Source organism: Tachysurus vachellii, chromosome 23, assembly GCF_030014155.1.
Source record: "Tachysurus vachellii isolate PV-2020 chromosome 23, HZAU_Pvac_v1, whole genome shotgun sequence".
NCBI lineage: Eukaryota > Metazoa > Chordata > Actinopteri > Siluriformes > Bagridae > Tachysurus > Tachysurus vachellii.
Window position 1 is genome coordinate 10,295,941 of NC_083482.1, and position 23,328 is coordinate 10,319,268.

Genomic DNA, 23,328 nt, shown 5'->3' on the forward strand with positions numbered 1-23,328 from the left:
ATACAATATATATATATATATATATATATATATATATATATATATATATATATATATATATATCTATATATATATTCTGTATCAGATGTATAAAAAGCATTTAATAATGTCAAACACAGGGTTAATAACAGACATGATAGCCAATAATCCAGCATTCATCCCATGAAAGGTATCTGTTTTCATTCATTTATAGTTAGTAAGTGCTTTATCAGGGTCAGGGTCACAGTGGATCTGGAGTAGATCCTTGGAACACTGAGGTAGAAGAGCACCAGTCTCTCACTAAGCTTAGTGAAACAAAGAAAATGTTCATGTTTGGGAATTGAATTGAAATTGAACTGAATTACATAGTAAGGCTAACTCTCATAGGCTTAGCTGAGATGTTTATGTACAGTAAATATCCACTATAGCAGTTACATGTAATACAGGATGCATAACAGATCATTGTATAATAGTTGGAATACATTTTATTTTTTATTATAAGTACAGATCAGTAGTTACAAAACAAAGCATCTGCCATGAAGGTACAGCAAACAAAGAAAATTATACAGCTCACAAGACAGTTCAGAGGTGGAATGCTCAGTTCAGTAAGACCCAGATTGAAACACGCTGTGCTTTATCTCTATATTGTACTACACATAGGAGGCCGGATCTCCTACTAACAGTGTACATACATAAGGATCTCTGATTGGTCAATATCTGTCTAATCCCACTGACCACTGAACCTGTCATTCATATATATATATATTTATATATATATAGAGAGATTTTTTTTATAGATAGATAGATAGATCCAATCTTAAACACCATTTACTAGTTTCCTCCACTCGTTATACACTAGACATTTGTTTCCAAAATTTATGGAGCAAAAACTAATCAAGATTTTTGCACTGATATTTATCTAAGAAATAAAGACACCATATCGACATTTGAATGAACTGAACTGATCTCGATCTGTTCTCTTCGCTGTGCCACTTTTATCATGTCTGTACACGGTTAGTCGGTTAGTTGTGGTAAAAATACATTTTGCTCAGAGCAATATGGAACTTGAGATGACCTTCAGTAATGAGATCAGTGTGCCTGAAGGGACCAAATAAGGTCGCCGGAGTTCACAAAGTGACGGAGAGAAAAAATCTTCACAATGTCAAGGGACGCACAGACACACACATACACACCTTCATTTTAGTTTAGTTAGCTGTGTACCGTATAGAGTTGATTCTTAGATACTATCACAGTGAAAAATATGTGTGGGGGTGAAAAAGTTGATAGCCTTTTAATGCCTCTGAGAGACACAGGTTATATACTGTACGGACATACGCTTGCAGCAACATGAGAAGATTGTCAGTCTTTTCTTTTTTTTGTAATGTTATCTTTACAATGTTGAAGGCAAAAAGTACAGTACTAGAAAAGAAAAAAGTCCAATCTAAGGCCTACAATCAAAAAACAGATAGCTTTGTAGATGCAACAACGCATGACTGTATCTAAGGCTAGACAATATTTGTGTTTCTTGCTTGTATGTTTGCTTTTTCTTCTTTTTTTTTTAATCATTTTTAACAAGTAAATACATCAAACCATTTCAGTAGTCAGTAACACTTTGCAACACTGATTGGTGGCAGTATATTACAAATAGATTCTCATTGACTGAGAAAGTCAACCTGGTTTTGTGTTCTCCTTTTTCAGAGTTCAAGATTCAGGTCATTTCTCTCTCTCTGTCTTTCTTTCTTTTATTTTTTTAATGATCTGTGCCAACTAGTCCAACTTTCACAACTGCTGGGTTTCAGGAATGTCTCACACGTTTGTGCCTAAGCTCGCTCTGTTTCCCAGAGAGAAGCTCTGAACACATGTACTGGATACGCTCTGAAACACATCACGAAAGAAAACATAGCTAGAAGGTCCAAGGTCCAGGAAAAAAAACTCCCCAGTCCTTCGATGCATCCCTATTTATGGAAAGGGATACTGTACATCCATATAGTCATTTTCCTGCTTCCAGAAACCACATGCTTGTTTCACACATCCTCACAATGTCTGTTTGTATAAGAGGTTTTGAGAAAGAACTGCCACAAGTGTGCTTGGTCTCCAAATACACAGTCCGAAAGCTCAGAGATATGAGTCACGTACAAATCACACTCATGGAGAATTGTTTCAGTAGGCAGTGAGAAATATGGAGAGCTGAGTTTGTCCAAAAATAAGAGAAAAGTCTCTCAGTTGAAGCTGTAGATTTTGTCTGGGTGACATTTTGGTGCAAGGAATGTGTGATAAGCAAACGAAATAACTAGAAAAGGAAAAAAAAAGAGAGCATTGTTTGCATGTATGTATATCAGCTACACGTGGCAGAATTTAACAGACAAAACACACAGGAACCAGTTACTTTATCCATCTTTCTAAACATCAACAACTTTTTTTTTTCACTTGGTCCTTCAGGGAGCATCAGTTTGCGTTCGCTTTTCATAACTCAAATTTAGAGTCATAAACATCACATTGCCTGTCATTGTCATGATCAGCAACTTCATCTCTGTCCTCCACCTCCGCCTCTTCATTATCATCATCCTCGCCATCCTCCTCCTCTTGCTCTTGCTTGTGAGTTAATCTCTGATTAGTGGTGTATCCTGCATCTCAGAGTCAGTTAGCTTAGGCTCGGAGGCAAGAGCGGGTCCAAACCTTCTGGAAGCTTCTTCATCCGCCCACAGATGAACTATGGTTGAGAGAACAAATGCAGATTAACACCACCGGCCGCTCACTAGAGACACTGATACACTGATGCACACAAGATGACTGAAGATATTCACAGACTCAACACAATCAAAAACAACAACAAAAATTAGACAAAACTATGCCAAAGCAGCTGGAATTGTTTTGCTTTATTGAAAATTAGACATTTTGGTAACACTGTACTTGAATACATAAGCATTATGTGTCGGTTATTGTGATATTCTGCCTATAATCCGAAAACAAAAAACTCTTAAACTGGGATTGAAAAGCTGATCCAGATCTGACTTTTCCACAACTTCAGAATGTCAGGTTGAAAACATTTCCAGTATCAAAGCTGTTCATGGCTCAAATCTTTTATATGCTGTAAGATTAAACACAGCACTGAAGTGTTACCAAAATGTATATGAAGTCTTGATGGAGAAACGCTGGTTGTGATTATAGCATAACATAATAAACACAAATCTGGCATCATGACTCTCATGATGAACTATTATTTATGTTACTGCTCCTATTAATACAGGTCAGAATGAGCTTTTTATGCAAAATATGATGAATATTATCAATAATAATAATAATAATAATAATAATAATAATAATAATAATAATAATAATAAATAAACATATAAGTATCATTCAGATGCCTGCATGAGGATGTGTATAATTAATGATCACTGATTTAAATGACAAATTCGGATATTTGAATCTTTTTTTTTTCCCTACTCCATTTTTCGGGCTCTTGTTGTTTAGATTTTTATTTATTTATTTATTTATTTTTCTGTGCATGTGCAGGATAATAACTTTCAGGCATGCAGTTATTGCTGAATTCTGAATCCCTGTAAAAATGCACACCGTTTTTCTAATTATTTGCTGCTGCAGTCAGTGCCAAGTAAATAATATGAATAATATGCGATTTCATTCTCTGTACAAGCCTGGAGAAAATGATTTGCCAATAAAAGTGCGCCGGCGTGTCGTGTTCTTCTAAGATGCCTCCGCGAAAATGACAAAACGGAATTAAAACATGCATCTGTTTCGCGGGCGCTCGCGCAATAAGCGGCGACGTTAATGGGAATTGAAACCGGTAAGGAGTCGGCGCGAGGCTTTAATAACCGAGAGCGCGCGCGCCATTTAGAGCCGCCCATTACAGCAATAACGGCGACACACCTACTCATTCACCAGCAACTTATCAGACTTTGTCTTAAACAATATGTACTTTTACATATTGAAGAGTCAGATCCTTTTCTGTCTGAGCTTACTGATCAGTAATGATAATAAATGTGCAAATGCTAAAAATAAACAAAACGTTGTGTGGACACCTGATTATCACCTATACAGTATGTTGGCCTTTCCCAAAAAAAAAGATTAAAGCATGTTATTGTACAGACTGTATGCTGTAGATTTATAGTTACAATTGACTGGGCCTAAGAAGCGTTAAGATGTTCCAGCTTGAGGATGCTCATGTGCACATGGTGAGCTCCATGAGGATAAAGTCAAAAGTCTTGAGCCAGCAAGGGAGCATCTGAACCTCACTGAACACCTTTGGGATGAACTGTAATGTCCCTTCACGTCTCCTCACCTAACATCACATTTAAATCGTCCCAGTTTGCACCAAAGATAAATCTGGAACTGGATACGTGTCAGGCATCTACAAGCCATTGGCTATACAGTACAGATACACCATGTGGCCAAATATATACGGACACCTGACCAGCACATGTGTGTTTAATAAAACAGTTGTGATGAACAGGGTCCTTTGCTGTTATAACAGCCTTGCAATACTTGGAAGATTTTCTGCAACATGTTTGAATGTGGCATTGAGGATCTTATTGAGGATAAGATGCAGTCTTGGGTGCATTCAGCTTTACAGTTCTTCCTATAGGTGTTGAGTGGGAATGAGTTCAGGGCTCTGTGCCATATACTCAAGTTCTTCCTCTTTAACCATGGCAAGAAATGTGTTCATGGATCTTGATTTGTCTTTGTTTGTGTCCTATTTATTATTCTTGATTTCAATTACTTTAAACTTTTTAATAGATAGATAGATAGATAGATAGATAGATAGATAGATAGATAGATAGATAGATAGATTTATATTGTTAAAAATCAAAGGTAATAAGAACAGACTTTTCATTTTAATAGTGGAATTATTATGCCCGTGTGTAGCACAGCACTAACAGCACTGTCCACCAGGGGGCGCTAAAACAACACATTTTTCCAAAATTGGGTTTCCTCTACCTGCTTTTTTTTCTCTGTGTCTGCTAAAAATGTAATGATATGTAAGTGTTTTCAAAAATAGTGTAGAGAAGAAAAGTATCACTATATTTCCTCTGCTTTCCTCAGGTTTATATTAATGTTGTGGAGGTGTTTGTCACAGCCATGATGGTTGTCAAACCTGTCACATAAACCGGTGTGTTCCTATTTGTATGAGCTTTATATATATTGTGTGTGGGTGTCAACTGAGTCCAAACTGCTTAAAGCGTATAAGCTAAGTACTTGATCATAACGTATTTGATCATAACACACATGTAACAGTGAATATTCATGATTACACTGGTTCCTACTACAAAATGTACATTTATTTTAACTATAGGTTTTAATTATATATTTGAGTTACAGTAACTGTATTGTTCTAAACTGTTCCACTCAGTTTGTGCTGGACATTGATTAATTAATAAAAATAAAGTAAACAATGCATTTTGAGTCTGTTAGGTCAAATAGATCAGAATTGGCTCAACAAAGTCTGATTAACTTATTAATACAAATTATAGCAATAAGGTAGATTTTAAAAATGTAAAAAAAAAAAAAAAAAAAAAAAAATTATGTTATGTCCTTATTTGATTAACATGTTGAGATCTGTGGTATTAGAAAAAGTATTCTTAGAAAAAGTAGCATGAATCAGAAACAGATTTTTAAAAAAAAAAAGATTTATTATGAAATGAAGCGTGCTTAATTTCCAAAAGAATTCTGCTGAGGAAAATAATATTTATAATTAATAAAAACCTCAAAACTTGTTCGGAAATGATCTTCCTAAAACCAAAGAGAAGTTTTGGATACTCAAAAATATTCAGAAGCTTATTTTTAGTTGTAATAAAGTGTACAGAGAATCTATATTTCTGATACCACTTCTGCTCCTTATATACAAGCTAATCGTATCTAACGTCAATGCGGCATTTTGTCCACAAGATGGCGGTATGAGACTGAGCCACAATAGTAACCTCAAGTTCATCATAACAGGATCATGATCTTCAATGTCATCTTCCTCCAGCTTGTACGTATTTCCACAGTGGAGATGACGTGGTTGTGATTTTAAGAACATGAATTGATTTGGCATTGCTTTAAAGAAAATACTGAGGTCCTGTTTTCACAGCTGTCTCAACGCACGCTTTTAGGTCCGAGAGGAAATTAAGATAGTCATAAACGCAGTGATGATAAATCACATTTTCCAGGGTTTTTTTTTCTTTAATGCCTGCTCTCCCAAGGGCACCTGCTCTCTGTGACTTCCCTTTAAAGAAAGTTCCAGTAATGAGTTACAGATTAGGGCCCCATATTTGATTTTCACTCTTCATTAACTAAGCCACCTGGAATGGTATTATTTAAGGACGCCGTTCCTTCTCCCCAAACAACTGCCACTGTGGCCTGGAGACTCACACATCAACTTTATAGTTACACGCAACTTTTCAGTCTGGTAAAGTGCTTGTGTGTTAGTTAATATCATGTGACAGCTGGATAATAATCATTTCGTGTACACTTTTACAGCAGCCTACCAAAACCTTTGCTCAGATTCATGAATGTGAGGATGAAATAAAAAAAAATTTTTATGCCAGATTATTTCTGATCTATCAGACTGTAAGATTAGATCTCTTTCCTGTTCTTTCAGTATGAGTGTGTGCAGTCTAGCACCCTCTTCTGTTTTGCTACGTTAACACATCTCGGGTGCGCATGAGGCAGATCGGGGGCCCTGGAAAGTAATACAAGACATATGGTAAGAGGACTCATAGCTCCAGGATCCATCTTATGTTAATACATGTGTCATGCTTAACAGAATGGCTAAATGAAGAGGCGGATGGAACAATAGCCGAGCACAAGGCTGGGAGCGAGCTCTGTTAACAAGGGCCAGGCCGCTCAGGGAGCCGTCCCTGCTGTCGCGGCTCTGAGACCTGACATTTCACAACTGCCTCTTCTTATCACTGCACCACACAACTACAACGAAGAAAAAAAACCTATACACACACCCACACACTCATCTAAGGCATAATTGCCTCAAGGTCATACCATACCTTGCTTTTTATGCTGGTCTGTCCTTGGATTTAAATAATTACCCCTACATTGTTTTTATATGTAAAACTTTTCTGTTGTAAAATTGTATTAAAATATTTATTGTTGTTTTTAATGATTCACAAGTGATCAACAAACATTACAGTGAAAAAAGGGACTGGGGTTATTGTGAGCATATTTAGTTTTGAGTTTTGTTTTTAAGCTGTTTTTTAATGAAAGATTAGCTATAAATTATTTCAAATTAAAGTGGAGTTTGTGTGATTTTATATAAACATTTTTACATTTTCATGTAGGTTTTGTAATTGGTTCTATTAAATTTTAGCATACACCCGAGAAGGATTTCAGGTCAGCATGTTTAAATTCTAAAATTTATATTATATTATATTATATTATATTATATTATATTATATTATATTATATTATATTATATTATATTATATTATATTATATTATATTTGGTACATATCATCTATCTAAGTATTTTAATAAGACTGCACAGCAATATGATTTAAAGTCATGTTAAACATCTAATAACTTATAGGAAACTCAACAGCTCATTTTAAATACACAATTCAGTTACATCCATATGGCACAAATTAAAAAATAAAAAATAAAATGAACTCTTAAAGGTGTTGTTGAAGACTATTGTGTTGATATATATTTTTTTTTTTTACAATTATTTTAACAATTATTTTAATATATCATATCAATATTAACATATAAAAGAACAACGTTAAATAATAATAATAATAATAATAATAATAATAATAATAATAATAATAATAATAATAATAATAATAATAAATTGGAACAGAAATATATTGTACACCATTAAACTAAGGTGTAAAATGCACTCTAATACGCTCTCATAACTGAGAATGGTTATGGGTTCCATTTCAAATTGTAATTTTACTTGGAAAAATAGAATAGAGGAAGAACATTATTTAGGTAAATAATAAGGATCTACAGAATGACTGCTGTATCTTTGAGGAAACATGCTCCAGGGGAACCAAAATATACCAAAATGTACCTGTTTAATACCGTTATTTCTGACAGTGATGTAGCTCTTTGATGAGACACAGTTACAAGATACACCAAGCAGTCAGGCTACTAAACACATTTCTCTAGTAATATAGTTACAAGACTCCCAATAACATAATGACTTCTTTTACACAAGCGTGTATTATTAATGGCTGTGTATCATCGCTTTTATTTGTAGGACCAAATACTTTGACACGTATTTATTTGAATACATATTTGATTAGTCTTCGTTTGAAAGCTTCCTGTCCCATCTAAATGAGGACTAGATGTGGTTTTAAGTCTCCTACTAAACACACACGGGCCATATTGAACACACACCACACATACGGTAACGAAGGGCGTCTTTGTTCTCTCACAGGCATCCGGCACTGTTGGAAAAGTGTTGTTTTTGGCAAAGGTACACCTCATTGTACAGACCATTATTTATAAATATGTAAATACGAGTACACACACACACACACACAGACACACACACACACACACACACACACACACACATGCACACACACACAGACACACACACAGAAGAGCAAGCTGAGCACTAGGAAGTTCACCCAAATCATATTTTTAGAAGGTTTTAATGAACACAGGATGTTTATGAATACCATTTGCAGTGATTCACAAAGAGTAGAAGGATCAGCCTGCGCCACCGCCACCCCTCCCTCACAGCGTCAAAGAAATCCAGTGTTTCTGGAGGGAAACAGCACTGTTGTGCCTCGGCGGTTGTGTGGGTTGAGATTGCCCTCAGATAAGCACGCTGCAGTTCCGAACAACACAAAAGGAACAGACAAAACCCGTACATGTGGCACTTAAAAAAAGGGTTTCTACTCGCTGCTTTAACTGAGGGATTTGTGCATCGTTTTTGTAAAGGAAATGCGCACAGGTAAAACAAATAGCACGTTTGTTATTCTCCTGAACCTGGAGCAACCGTAAGCCAACGCAGATGACAAGCTTTAGCGCACAATACAACATAATAAAACATGAGGATGTATGGTGAAAATGTAAAAATGTAAAACTTACAAAAAGTATAAAGAATAAGGACTTTTCAACATAATGGAATTGTAATGTGAAACAATTTATTTTATTTGCCGTTCCAGTTGGCAATCCAACACTTAAATCACGTCCAAAGATCTTGGTGGATAACACATAGATCGCACCTAGATCCCAAACACCTCCAGTTCCTGTCACTAAACCACACTTGAGTGAAACTTGGGTGAAACTGTGTGTGTTGGAGCTGTGGCTGGCAGGTTGACATGGCCTACAGAGAAAAACGAAATGGAGGAGGAAAAAAAAGAGTCCGGATGCGTCTGACTTTTCCTCTGTCTCCATTTCTGGGGCAGAGATCGTCATCCTGATAATACCTCCACAGAGCAATTTAAGCCCAAACACTGACGCTGCTATCTGTCTTCTGTGCCTGATAGCGCTTTCTCCCCTCTCTCGCCCAAATTACTTTCTTTCATATCTAATTATATTTGCTAATGATCTTATAAGGGAATAATGGAATGTGCTTGATCTATTACCTTTTTTTGCCACACATAAATACAATACAAATGGCATTGCAGCATTTGGAGGGTTTTTTTTGCTCTTTACAGTTAGAGGAACAGAGGGGAGCTCATCTCAGAAATGCTATTATAACACAAATATCTGTGTTATAAACAATGCTGAAATGATAGATTATGGTAGGATAATGGATAATGAGAAGATTTGTAAGCTTTGTGGATCTTGCCGTGACTTTAATGATGCTGAGAAGCTTCGCATGGGGTTGAGTTGACCTGAGGGGGCATGAACTTAACCCTGACACGTGAAGCTAAAAGACGAGTGATGGATGATTTCACGGGAAAATTGCATGTCTTATAGATAAGCTTGATCGTACAGCGCTTACCGGATGGGGTTAATACAGACATGGAGTCAGATTCACTCATCAACGATCGATTTTTTTTCAATTTCTACTATTTCTAAGGAGTTTGGATGAAGTGTCTATAAAAGTCACGACATTTCTTTCTTTCTCTCTGTCTCTCTTTTTGTCTTTCTCTTGTCTGACATGGGATAAGCCTCCATGGATCCCAGGCTCCACCCTGCTCTCTTCACTCTGCATTTCCCACAGGCCCGGTGATGACCAGTGCATGACAGAGTCTCTAAACCCCCGACATTAATGGAAGGAAATGGTACTCGATCTCCATATTATCTCCTAATAATTTCTACTGAAATGATAATTACCATCCTCAGAACCCCCTCAGCGAGAGAGATTGGCGTAAAATAAAACTGATCTTTCTAGCTCTGTACATTTCCGTCAACACATCACAGTCCTGGACAACAAATACATATCGCACGCATAAACGCAGGGCTTCTCTTTCCTTTTCTTTCACTCACTCTCACACACAGGCCTCTTGGTCTGCTGGCGACTGCTGTCTGTGATTCTTTTCAACTGACATAATCCTGATTGATTCGTTCAGCAGATAAAAACTCAGTCCACTTGTGCCCTTTACCGAGGGAACATAATACCAGGCTTTATTCAGCGACAATGTAACATAATGGCGTTGGAATGTGTGGAGGGGGAGGAGAGAGGCCACGTCTTAAATGACTGTGACACACTGTGGTCTAATGTAAAAGAAAAAAAAAAAGGAGTGTGTGAATGAGTGAGTGAAGGAGGAGAAAAATCATTAAGCGCAGATTATCAGAGTGCCCCACTGCTAACAAGGTCAAAGCAGGGTTGCTTGTAAAAGTTGCTATTGTCTGTTTTTCTTAAACGCGGCCGTTTTAGATTTCACCCTGATGCTGTTCGGTCCATACGGCGCTCCAGATTCTTCTTATGTCTGCCTATCACCTCTCTCTTTTTTTATTTATTTATTTAAAAGAAACTTTGAACAGGAACGGATGAGGTCACTTTTTTTTTTCCATTAGGACTCGTATGAATCATACTATTTTGCAGGACTTAATTTGGTGTGAGCTAGGCTGCTTAAATAGGCCAAACACACACACACACACACACACACACACACGCACACACACACAGATGGCTGTGAGGTTAACAATGTGTCATACTTTCGAGAAAAAAAAAAAAAGCATGTTCTGTGTTTGGAGGAAAACATAAATAAAAACAACCTGTTACATCTGCTGTGAGCATGAACATGAACATAGAGAAAAGCAAGTGGTAAAAAATATCATAAATTAACAAAATGTCATGTTCCACAGACATGTTCCTATAGTAACAAAGTGCATGTTCAGTAGGCCTCTCTCTCTCTGTCTCTCTCTCTCTCTCTCTCTCTCTCTCTCTCTAGTATACATTGTGTTAATTGGGAGCTCTAATCTAGGAGACTCAAAATCCCATGAGTCAGTGCTGATAACATTTGCAGGAGCATCACACTCCATGCTCTCACGCACTAATTCTGCACGACATCCACCTGCGCTGGAGTCAGCGAGCTCCCCTTAGAGTGACACCGTCACTCACGGCACTGATACACAGCGAGACAGACAGAGAGACAGAGATCGGAGGTGTGCCTTTTATCCTGCACGGTGGGACCTGTCAGTGCCACCTCCTCTCAGGTCCCCTACTAGCACGAACACAGCAGCTATCACAGGCAACCTGATATCCGTGCTCTTCATTTCCAGGAGGTAGGAATCATGAGAGCGGTGCAGAGCGGCCCTGCACAGGAGAGCAGCAAGTACACAAGTCCCCAAAGATCGCATTCTCCAGGAGCAGCAGAGAAAAAAAAAAGATAGTCTATAGTAAGAGTTGTTTAAATGTCAGAAATAAATAATAAATGTAGGATGGCCTTTGTAGACTTTTTCTTTGACGCTCTGATAATCTATGAAGCAAAATAAAAAGGTTTGTCACTTTTTTTATTATTATTTTTAATTTGGACAGGTTTGAGAGGGAGTGAATGACATAAGACTGCAGTTTCTCTAGTGGCTCTTAAAGCATCTATAGAACTTTTTTTTTTTGCATGCCTCTTGGTGCTTACCTGTAAAACCTTCATTTCACGTTGTCACACTCAAAGTCATACCAAACGTCTGTTGATGTCAGTGCAGGCTGCCGTGATGGAAAATCTCAAGTACTTGGCTGAGTTTCTTTAAATGTAATTTTGCCCATTCCCCTGCTGCTCTCTGATGATTCAACATTTCCTGCTTCAACATCTGCTACTTACTCTTACTGGGTCTCAATTAAGACACCACTATTTATGAACACCCCCCCATTCCTTATTTACGTTTAGATTTTTTATTTTTTTTTGCACATATGTGCCAGGAGAGGAAGCCAAAAAAACAGGCTCCCCCCTGCATACCCGGCTCGCAGATGTTTCTAGAGAGAAGCCAAAGGGTGCGCGCTTGCCACAATTCTACAGGAGAACTTAAAGAGGGAATGATTTAAGGTTAGAAACAGAAGATTTGCAGATCTCCTGAGCTTCTGGAGGAGATGGGTGGCCGGGGCTGATTGCTGGAATGGCGAAAGCAGATTCCTGATCTCTGGCTAAGTTCAGAGCAACTGATTTAGGGGGTCGGTTTTAATTGACTGGAATTTTTCTGTCTCTAACTCAAACATCTGTATGGATCTTTCCAGGCACACAGATAGGTTTACCATACATGTGCTCACAGGGGGGAAATGATACTCTTCTTAAAGTAGACCTAAAGACTGACATGGATATATTATCTCTAATATATGGATTTTATATGGTGTCTCAGCTTTATAGGGCGAGAGGTCTGCCAAAGAGCATGACAGTGTTGGAAAATATTGATTTTCCAGCTGAGCATCACTGATATGAAGGATAATGATTGCATAGTGTGCCAATAATGAAATAAATAATCAGCTCGGCTTTAGACTCGATTCTTCGTCCATGTACTTATGAACTGTGGGCTTGTCCTAATTGCAAATCTTACAGTACAGACCCATACAGGACTTAAAGTTAGCTTTCATAGTGACACAAGCCACCCACCACCCCCTCGTGAGCAGTATAATTTACAGGCTCAAAGTGGGAGAGCAAATACATATGGAATTGTATCAGCCATTACTCAGTGGTGAAAATATGCACACTAGATACAGGGAGAGCTTTGTGTCTCCGCACACACACACCTACATGCGAGCATATGAAGTGTGCAGAATGTGGCAGGGTTTTATTTAATAGTCCACGTGTGCCTCTTGTAAGCAGTTAGCACGCTTATGCACTCGTGGGCTCACCAACACATGTCTGCACAAACAACAGCAGAAGAAAAAGCACAACAAAGGAGGCCTGCAATGTCTTGAAACCAAATAAACATCTGGATTCAGAAGGAAAAAAAAAAGTAAGGAAATGAAAAGTGCAAACTTAAAAGAGATCAGATTTATATCCCATCACCCACGGAACCTGTTTACTTTTTTTTGTATTTACGCAGCGAGAGGTAAGACATTGTTAGAATATGAAACGTCAAACTATTTATGCGTCGGCATAAGCACTTTGGGCTAAGACTCCTTTGGTTTGACACAAGCATAAACAGTGCGAGATCAAACCTCTCTGACTATGACCATCCTCCGTGAAGAGATGACGGATATGACCAATTTTTCCCATGCAAACACAAAACACACGTTTCATTTCAAATTCCCAAAAAAAGTGAGGCTCATTAAATGCAACAGCTTTATAAGTATCAGCTGTTTCATCAACTTTTCAAGCCTAGCATCAACCACAACCGGCTGTCAATGAGAAGTTATTATCTCAAATGTGTTGCATTAATAATTTATCTTAGAGCGCTGTTTATGAGTGTTTGGGACGCAGTTCATTTGGGACGCGGTCCTAATAAGCACGGATGGAGTGGAATATGACATGAGATGGCCAACGTTGTTCTTTTTTTTTTTTTTTTTGAGAATCATTACTTTGTGTGCTCCTCTAATTGAGGCTTCATAAATTACCCAGAAGGCTTGGTCTGGTTGCTGATTGCTCTCTGTCTTGGCCCACATTGTGCCCTTGGTTGAGAGACACGAACCGTGAGTGTTTTCCAGAGCAGTGTGACAGTTTTTTTCTTTCTTTTTGTTTTTTTTTTTTTTTGTACACAGAGATGAGACAAGGGGCACAAAGAGAGTCACTACACTCCAGTGGAAAACTGCCTAATTATCAACAATTAATTGAACAGGGAATAAAAAATAGTGCCTTCATTAGTCCTCTAAAACACTAGCCGTGTGTGGATAATAATAGTAATAATAATGGTAGTAGTAGTAATAATAATAATAATAATAATAATAATAATAATAATAATAATAATAATAAAAGCAATATAAGTATATAATAATAATATATCATATAAATAATATCAAATCTTTTCTGCTTTTTAGATTACTAGCTACTTTTAAATTTTGAAAATAGCCCAGAATTATCTTGCTTTATCTCCTCAAACAGCTCCCACCATTTCACACAAGCAAATCCATAATGTTGTTGTTCTTCTTCTTTTTTTTTTGTTCCACTTCAATCTCCTCCTTTTTCCCAAGCCTGAGAAACTTCAGACATGAGAACCATTAGTAGAGTCTAATATAAAACCAGTGAAATTTACCTGGGATTATAAGTCATTGACAAATAACCTTGCTGATAGATGCGAACTAGATTTTGTTCAAAGCACTCTGACAGCCTCAAAAGAGATTAGCGGAGTTCTTATCAGGTCAGCGGTGTCGCCCGGGAAATGTGTTTAAAGTCACATTGATTTATTGAAAGATTTTCCAATAAGAGTATCTCTACTCTCCAACAAGAAAGAGTGTGCATGTGTGTGTAGGTGTGTGTGTGTGTGTGTGTTTCTAACACAATGAGTGTGAACCCAAAATTCACATCCACATAATACAGATGACCTAAATAGTGTGAGAGATTTTCTGATGGCTGAAAATGAAACCTTCCCAAACATTATTTTCTTTATTTCCCCTCTCTGTCTACTGTTTGCAATTCATCCTGCTGAAAGAGATGATTGAACATCAGTGAACACACACACACACACACACACACGCACACACACTGTCAGCCAAATCTTATAAAGATCCTTTGTTCCTCTGGGTGCTCATTTGACACTATTACCTTCTTAAGAGTAATTATGAATGATTTTAGAAAGCCGGATCGTGAGATCCCATCAAATGAACGACAGAAGAAAACCCAGGACGTCAATCTACAAGCCTGTCACTGAAATGTCGTCCCTGATTTTTTCTATTCTCACACACACAGACATGCACAGACACACACACACACACACACAAGCCCGCTGCTCCGTTTGATCTCAGAGGTCTGCTGGAACCCTGGAAAGCTATCCCAGCATTCTCAGCGCCGTCGGAGCCCCACGGTGAACCTTCTGGAAGTGACGGCGTGTCCAGGCCGTAACACTAGCCACTGACGTCGCTAACTCTGCCACGCAATCTGTCAGGGACCGCACCTTAACACCACTACACGCTGGGGAACCTGCACAAATCCCTGCCTAAGCCAGAACCATGCTTAAATAAAAATCCTTTAAAAAGGCATGGAGAATTCTGAATCAACTCAAACCACCAAATGTGTGTCACATATGTATGTAAGCGCGTGTGATCATGGAAATTTTGAAGGATGTAATGTTTTTTATTAGCTGTCCTTATTTATGTTTCGTTGCAAAATGATACAAAAAGTACAGCATGTTTGTGCTACAAAACAACACTAGGATTCTTATTGTAAGAAAAGAGCGTGAATGTAAACACAAGTGCAGCTTTAACTAAATATTGATATCATCTAAAACCCTTTGCGATGTCTTAGGGTTGTTCTTTAAAAGTTCCTCATTAGGTTTTTTCTTACATCGAAAACAATCACTATTGATTTGAAAATTTTTGAAATAGCATTAACATGTGGGTTTAAATTCATTCAAAATCATTCTCATCTCACGTTATACGTTGAAAAAGACGTACATAGGGCGATCCTAGACCCGTAGAAATACAGCTCGAGCTGCACTGTAAGTTATTAAACACAGAGTTCTCCAATCAGAATTTCTTACGGTACGTTTGACCTAAGAACTCTCAAACACGTTCTGAGCGATGCTCATGCAGAGTATGTACAGTACTGTAGGTACAAAAAACTTCGTGATTTCATTTAAATATTAAATGAGAGAAATTGTGAAATCACATTTAGAAAAAAAATGTTGAATTGGAAAAACGTCAAGGCAAAAACATCCAAGCCATGGCCCAGTGATGCGGTGTGATGCCTCATACAGCCGTAACACCGCTCTCTATTTCCCAGCATCATTTTCTCTGGAGTCAAACCCACTCGATCATGCTGCCTTCCTCTCACTCTAATAGCTATTCTCCAAGGTACTAGCGTGGTCAACAACAGGAGCGGGCTAATATTTTTATGTTATCGGTAACACTCCCACATTTGTTTTCATATCTACTTGAAGGCCTGAGCTTAAGGATGACAGGAAATGGCAGCGTTTGTCTGAATCCCCACATTCACCTCCCCCTTCTGCCAATGAACGTGGGAGGATCCGTCGTACACAATGATCTCTTGTTCAGATGGAAGGGCTTTGTGCATTCATCTATATCTGCCCAGCATGCAAAGATAACCAGGCAACCTGATGATCGATAAATAAATAGCGAACAGCAGGAATAAAAAAGAGAAAAGAGGAGGCTACAAAAAGGAGATAATAGAGACGGATGGATGACTGTTTGACTTCTGTGTTTTTATCGTCTTTACCAAAGTGAGAGAAAACACCCTTTTTTTTTATTTATTACAGCCCATAATATGTACTTAATCTTTTAAAAAGGTTTGCTGATGTTCACTGAGAAAAGCTTGAAAATGAATTTTACTGTTACAGGAATCACCTTTATCCATACTAAGGACGTTATGTGGATTAAAATGAAGAAAAATGATGAACAAAAATTGCATTTATGAAGCCAGGCTTTTAAAGAAGCTGTTAGGTTGAGTTTCATGTTTAGGCTTCGAATCAGAGTGAAAAAGTGAAGTGTTAGGATGAGGAGATCAGTTCATGGTGAGATTATCACAGACAGGTAGGAGGAACTGGGTGACTGGGCTCAAGTCTTCATACACACACACACACACACACACACACACACGCACGCACTCACACACACAGCCACATTTAAGCACAGAAGGAGAAACGCGGCTGTAGGGCCGTGCATCACCGAACAAACAGCGGCTCTCTGCTCAAAGCCTGGCAGCCTAAAGAGAGGATCAAACGCAGCCGGCATTTGGGTGAAACCGCTTCGACAGAATGTCAAGTACAACATGGGCCAGAAAAGCGGGAGCTTTCTCTCTTTCTCTTCCTCTCTCTTTCACAGTGACAGTCAAAGCACCTGACTACATGTTTCACTATCTGTGTAGAGAGGCGTACTAAAATAAAAGAAATTCTACAAGCACACAGACTTAATAGCAGCAAGAATACTGGTTGAAAAATATCCCTGACTCAACACATGGTACTCTGCTCAAACATAAGCCAAATTGTTTAAAAAAAATGTATATTGGTTATGTTTTAAGCAAGAGCGGATATTGAAACCAGATCAAAGTATAAAAAGTTAAAATCTAGAGGCTGACTCTAAACACAGAGTCAGCAGTGTATAAATGAGGCTGCGGTTACTCCTACCAGTCGCCCCCACACAGGGGAACACATATCCTTAATGACAGGCTCCCTAGCCTCTGGGTAGTAGAACTGAGCAGGCCTGAGTGGGTCTGCGTCTCGTCTGTAATCAAACGTACCCAGAGTTGTACTGACAAGCTCCAGAACACGCTTTTTATACATCACGCCATGCATGTTTCACTTGTGTGCTCTTTATATTTGTAGCACATTCGAATCAATTGCTGAACTGAAGCAATCATGATTTAATGCCACGAGATTAAGAAGAGCTGCAAGTAAATAAGGTATAAAGAGCAGAGAGATAGGTAGAGTGCTAATAAAAGCCCACACAAGTGTCCCATTTCCCCTCATGGCCCTGACAGTTATGGTCAGTGACCTGAAGGGGGAGCTGCTCTTTAACATGTTGAGGGGGGTTTGTATTTGCGTGAGACAATAAAAACATTAATTTGCCCTGAAATCACTCCTGACGTAAATGTAAAATTGTGCCCATTGGAACCCAGTAATGAAGCATGCTGCATCTCTGCTGCTCCTAATTTGACTAGTTAAACGACTCCATTACGTGTCTAACAGACAGAGGCAAATCATTTCTGGTCAGTTGAGGCTCACTTAGCCGCATCGCGTCGCCGAGCTGGAGGAGAAATGGAGAAGACGACGGGGCCGACTTTCTCCTTCTTCCCCCTGCCGGCTTTGCACTCAGAGTATTTTAGCCAAAATACGACGAGGTTAAGAACATCTCCGAAATAAGATGTGCATGAGTGGAGTGTGTGTGAGCCACTTTACTTCATCTCTCTGATTTCATTTTTTATCTCTTTCTTCTTCCTCACTGACTGTGCTCGTGATTGTCTCCATCACTTAGTTAGCGCTCCGGCCCTAATGATTAAACATGCACACTGTTAAGTTAGTACTCTCTGATCACCGCTCATAAGAATATAAAAAAAAAAATTAAATAAAATAAAAAAAAATAGATAGGAACTAATGAATTATTTAACAGCCTTCCTACGGTCCATCACTGTCACTTAGTGTACAGAGCTCTGTTTCAAATACAAATCCTTTCCACCAAAAAATAAATTTAATTACTTTGTTTTTGTTTGTGACAATAGTCGCTAGAAGCGCACATATACACAGAGTGAAAACGTGAAATACACACCCATCCTTCATTTAAATGATTATTCATTGACAGCGTTGATACAGTGATGGAAAGACAAGTCTGTACACGAGACATTTGTAACATTTCTATTGAAGTTTCTATTGCTTTTACTTTTTCCATTATTGTAGAAAGGTCCAGAGTAATACTCTTACATCACCTCACACACACAAATATGCAACAGAAAAGTCAAGGCATGTTATAGAGATAATTCTGTCTTATTTCCATCTATTTTCAGTTTTTTTTTTAGAGATTTATTAAGATGCATACATATTTGACTTGGTGACATTTTAACTATTATTACATCAAATAATTAAATGTCAAATAAAACCCGATATTATTTTCATATTATATGGAATTCCAAATTGTATCATTTCATAGTTAATCGAAAATATAATTAAACATTTTATAAGTAATAGAAAAAAGTGATAAACATGTATCTGTATTTATAATTAAATAATTCAGTTAAAAATAGAAAGAAATTAGATACTACAGTATATATTATAATATAATATTATGGGATAGTATTTTTTTTTTTTTAATAAATTTTAATATTTTGCTAAAAGTCAGTGTATACATTTTTTTCTGAATTATTCCTAGTTCTTATTAAGATAAACCAGGAGCTTGGCTTATATGGGAACTTTATGAAAAACCTCATAGGTGAAGCTGGTTGTGAAGATGCTGAGCGTGGGAAAAGCTTCATTGAGAAAACTGTTACAAACCTTCAAATGAAATAGTTTTTATTTGTTTAACATTTGTTCCCATATGTGTTATTTCGTAGTGTCTTCATTGTTATTATAAAATAAAAAGAAAGTAGTTACGATAGAGAAACCCAACGAATGAGCAACGAATGAGTTGTATAATAAGTCCATAGAAGGCTCATGCTGTCTTTTGACCAACACATGAATATAAAAATCCTAAAACGTATAGTTGTGGATGGATGAGTGTGGATGTGACCCTAAGCCTTCACAGCACTGCCTGTAAATATGAGTCATTTCAAACGAAAGAGTTAGCGTCGACTTCCTGATGCCTTCATTGGCCTACAGAAGAAGACAGTCAGTGAAGGGCATGCGGTTTATGCCCGCTCATGTCATGCCAGGACATTGGGCAGTGCTTCAGGGCCAGAGAGTGCCTCGATCCAGCTCTTCATGCAAAGACACTGTGGGCAGACTGATGACTTTGGCACGCTTGGCCTTACAAGTACTGTATTTCAGAAATCTGTTAACTGAGGCTGAGATTCAAGTTGTTGAATCATTAAATACATACTTGTGTGGAGTCTGTCCATGCAGGCCTTCAGAATTAGGCAGTGTCACACATGAAGTTGCATGCATACACACACACACACACACACACACTCACACTCACATACTCAAAGAGGGTCTGGGTCATCGTGCCCTTGGCACTCTGTGCATTGCACTAATGCCCACAGCTGCTGCATGCTGGCTTGTGAGTGATTGTGTGTGTATGCGCGTGTGTGTGTTTGTGCTTGTGTGTATGCGTGTGTATACTCATGTGCATGCGTGTGCGTGCTTAATGCGATAGGTAATTATGTAGTCTGATCTCACAGACGAGGGATTTAAGAGCTAAGTATACTGTAATAGCCCTCACGATGTGACACATGTCTGGGCCTAATAATAGCCAAGAGTGATGAGCAAACAGATGGACAGATAAGTATGAAACACTAAGGTGATGCTGTTATAGGGAAAGATGGCAGACTCACTACGACAAGCTGCTCGTGAGAGGGAAAGGCCTGCTACTCAGACACGAGTTTTGATTTCGTTTAGGAGAATTGTCATTTAAACAGTTGTGTGCATGCGACACTGCAAGCAGAAATGTGTGTCCATGTTCCGAGTCAATTAACATAAAGCTGTGTGTATATTAATGTACAAACTCGATCAATGCATCATATAAATCGTCTTAAGAGAACTTTTAAATAGAAAAAATGGTCTGGGATTGAATTGAATTACCAGCTTGATTGCTTTTTTACGACTGTAGTTATATAATAAAGTTGACGATGCTAATGAATGCATGACATCTTTAGGGATTATTATTCTTTACATATCTGGTAACTTACGTATCTGGTAAACTCTGGTCATGCACTTGGACATTTGATGACACCTGATTTTACTGCCCAATTCAAAAAAGTGCATGTAAGACCAAATGTATGACTGTTTCTACACAGTATTAATAAATAAAGCCCTACAGGTCCACACATGCTGCTTTCAGAAAATTCGCCATGCATGTAGCCATGTACAAGACGCTCAGATCTTCCTCCAAGCATTATTACTTCAGTATCTGCTCTCATAGCCACAGAGGGTGTAAAGTCAAATGCTGATGAATCTCCTGCTGTGTGAGTTCCTGAAGAGCGAAGAGCAGAGCTTCCTTTCTGGCTTCGTCGCCCAGGCTTTTGTGGAGCGACTGAAGCGGAGCGGAGTGTTTTCATGCCCACCCCAGTCCCCCCTCCCCCAACTCTAGGTCTCTCTGCCCACTGCTTTCTGTCTGTTGATCCTCCTGAAGAGGACAGATCAAATATTCCACTCCAGCCGGAGAGCATGCCTTCCGTTCAGGGGGTGCCGATATGATTGGAGCTGACGGATGAGGCCGGCGGTTTGAAGTCTTAACAGACAGAACAACTTTGATATCTGCTAGTGCCTTGTATCACCAAAGGAACAGAGAGAGAGAGAGAGAGAGAGAGAGAGAGAGAGAGAGAGAGAGAGAGAGAGAGAGAGAGAGATGAGTGACTATAAGTAAGCACTGAACCAAGGAGAAGGAGTGAGTTAGAGGCAAGTGACAGAGCAAGAGAGATGAACAAAAGCATCTGTGGAGTGGTCAGGGCCAGCGGCAGCTTGTGTCTGAGGCTTTTTGAAGTTCAAATCACCCCCTCCTCCTCATCGTCCCCTCCCTAGTTCCTACCCCAAAGGGCTTCTCCCTGTTTCCTGCTCTATGGGAGAACCTACTGGCGACACACACACGCTTCAGTACATGCTGCTGGTCCAAGAAATCAGTTCACATTCCAGCAGCCGAGCTTTATCTTTGATTCGAACCTAGTTTGAGATCACAAACTACCACAATAAGATCAAGAATCATGTGAAAATCTATTAAGAGCCTTTATCCCTTCGGCTATATGACTGAACATGCATGCTTTTTTTTAAAGCGCAGTGCCGAGCAAGGACTAAGCTTTAGAGTGACAGGATGAGAGAAAGACTAAACAGATGTCGCAGTTTGGCGGGAGTGAGGGAGTTAACAGGCTTTATTTTTCTCCCTCTTTTTAAACGTCTTCCGTATAAACAGATTTTGTTGCTGCTTAAAGTGGGCTCAAAATTAAAGCATATCATTTTACACACATATTGCATGCATATTAGCGAGCCCCAGCTGCCAGTGTCCTGTTCTTAAGAGCCATATGATTGAGTTAGGGGGCCGCGGTATCAGATAAGATTTAAGCCCGCGCTCCCTGCGTGCCTCCCTCCTCCCTTTGCATTTTACTGCTAACTTATTAAATGGAGAGAAATGACATTATTTTTCTGAGTGTATGTGTAATTATTGTCACACACCTGTGACTCCCGCCATCTTCAGCAGGGGGAAAGGAGGTGGTGGGAGAGGGGAGCGGGGGGGGAGTAGTTAGGAAGCGACGGTGTGTGTGTGTGTGTGTGTGTGTGTGTGTGTGTGTGTGTGTGTGTGTGTGTGTGAGTGACAGAGAGAGGGGGAAAAGGAGAGATCTCATCTGGAGCAGCGGGAGTTCTCGTTTAAAAAAAAGGAATCAGAGAGATTAAAAAACAGAGAGCTTGTTAATCAGATCGTCTCTGTCACTGGCAGTACACTGATATCCTAATGATTCGCACAGCGTCTCCTGTGTCGGAGTCTACTGATGAGCACGAGCCTCCCCTTTACCATCCACTCCAAACGCAACAGCCTTGCACTTTATTACAACACACAGCGGCTCTTCAGCCTGAGGGTCGTGAAAGTCACTTTTGCCTTTCAGAAATCTGTCAAAACAGACTTTAGCGCTTACATCCCTGCAACAAAGTGTGCCGTGCTGGCATTTCTAACACCCCAACAAAATGGCTCGTGGAAAATGTTAGGCTATTCTTCCTCCCTCGATTTTTTTTTTCTTTTTCTAAAAAAAAATGAGACCACCCTGAGAAGGGGAACATGTGAAACAGTGCTCAGAAGACAAAGGAAATTACCTATTAGAGAAGGAGAAATGATCTTTCTTTGCCCTCGCTCCAAACTGTGACTCACGATGTTGTAATTGTTTACCTTTGACATCGGCCATAATTCTTCTCTGTAACAGAATATTTCAACATCTCTCCTTCTCTCTCTCCTTCTCTCTCTCTCTCTCTCTCTCTCTCTCTCTCTCCCCTAAACACATCAAGGCCTCACATGTCGTCAAGCCTGAATATATTCCATCTTGACGCCCACCGCTTGCCTGTCACACACACGGTCACCCACTCCTCTCCCTTTTCTCCCTTCATCAGACAAGACACTGGGTCACTTACAAAGTGACCCTCTCTCTTTTTCACCGTCTTGTGTAAATACATCTATCGTTTTTCCTCTCGCGTCGACATTCTGGGAGGGGTCGTGAAAAAGAGCTAATCATAGCTAGTCGTGAGGCTTTACACTGT

At 38.9% G+C, this 23,328-nt stretch overlaps 1 protein-coding gene across 4 annotated transcripts in view; it reads right to left on the minus strand.

Moving 5' to 3' along the window:
- znf536 (zinc finger protein 536) overlaps positions 1 to 23,328 on the minus strand; it is a 173,425-nt gene that overhangs the window by 17,040 nt on the left and 133,057 nt on the right. The window contains exon 7 of one of the 4 annotated variants that reach the window (XM_060859483.1): positions 439 to 2,689. The exons of the other annotated variants lie outside the window; for them this stretch is intronic. Coding sequence (XP_060715466.1) covers positions 2,580 to 2,689 — 110 coding nt within the window. The 3' untranslated portion in view covers positions 439 to 2,579. Of the gene's footprint in view, positions 1 to 438; positions 2,690 to 23,328 lie in introns of those variants that run through there. 4 annotated transcript variants of the gene reach the window in all.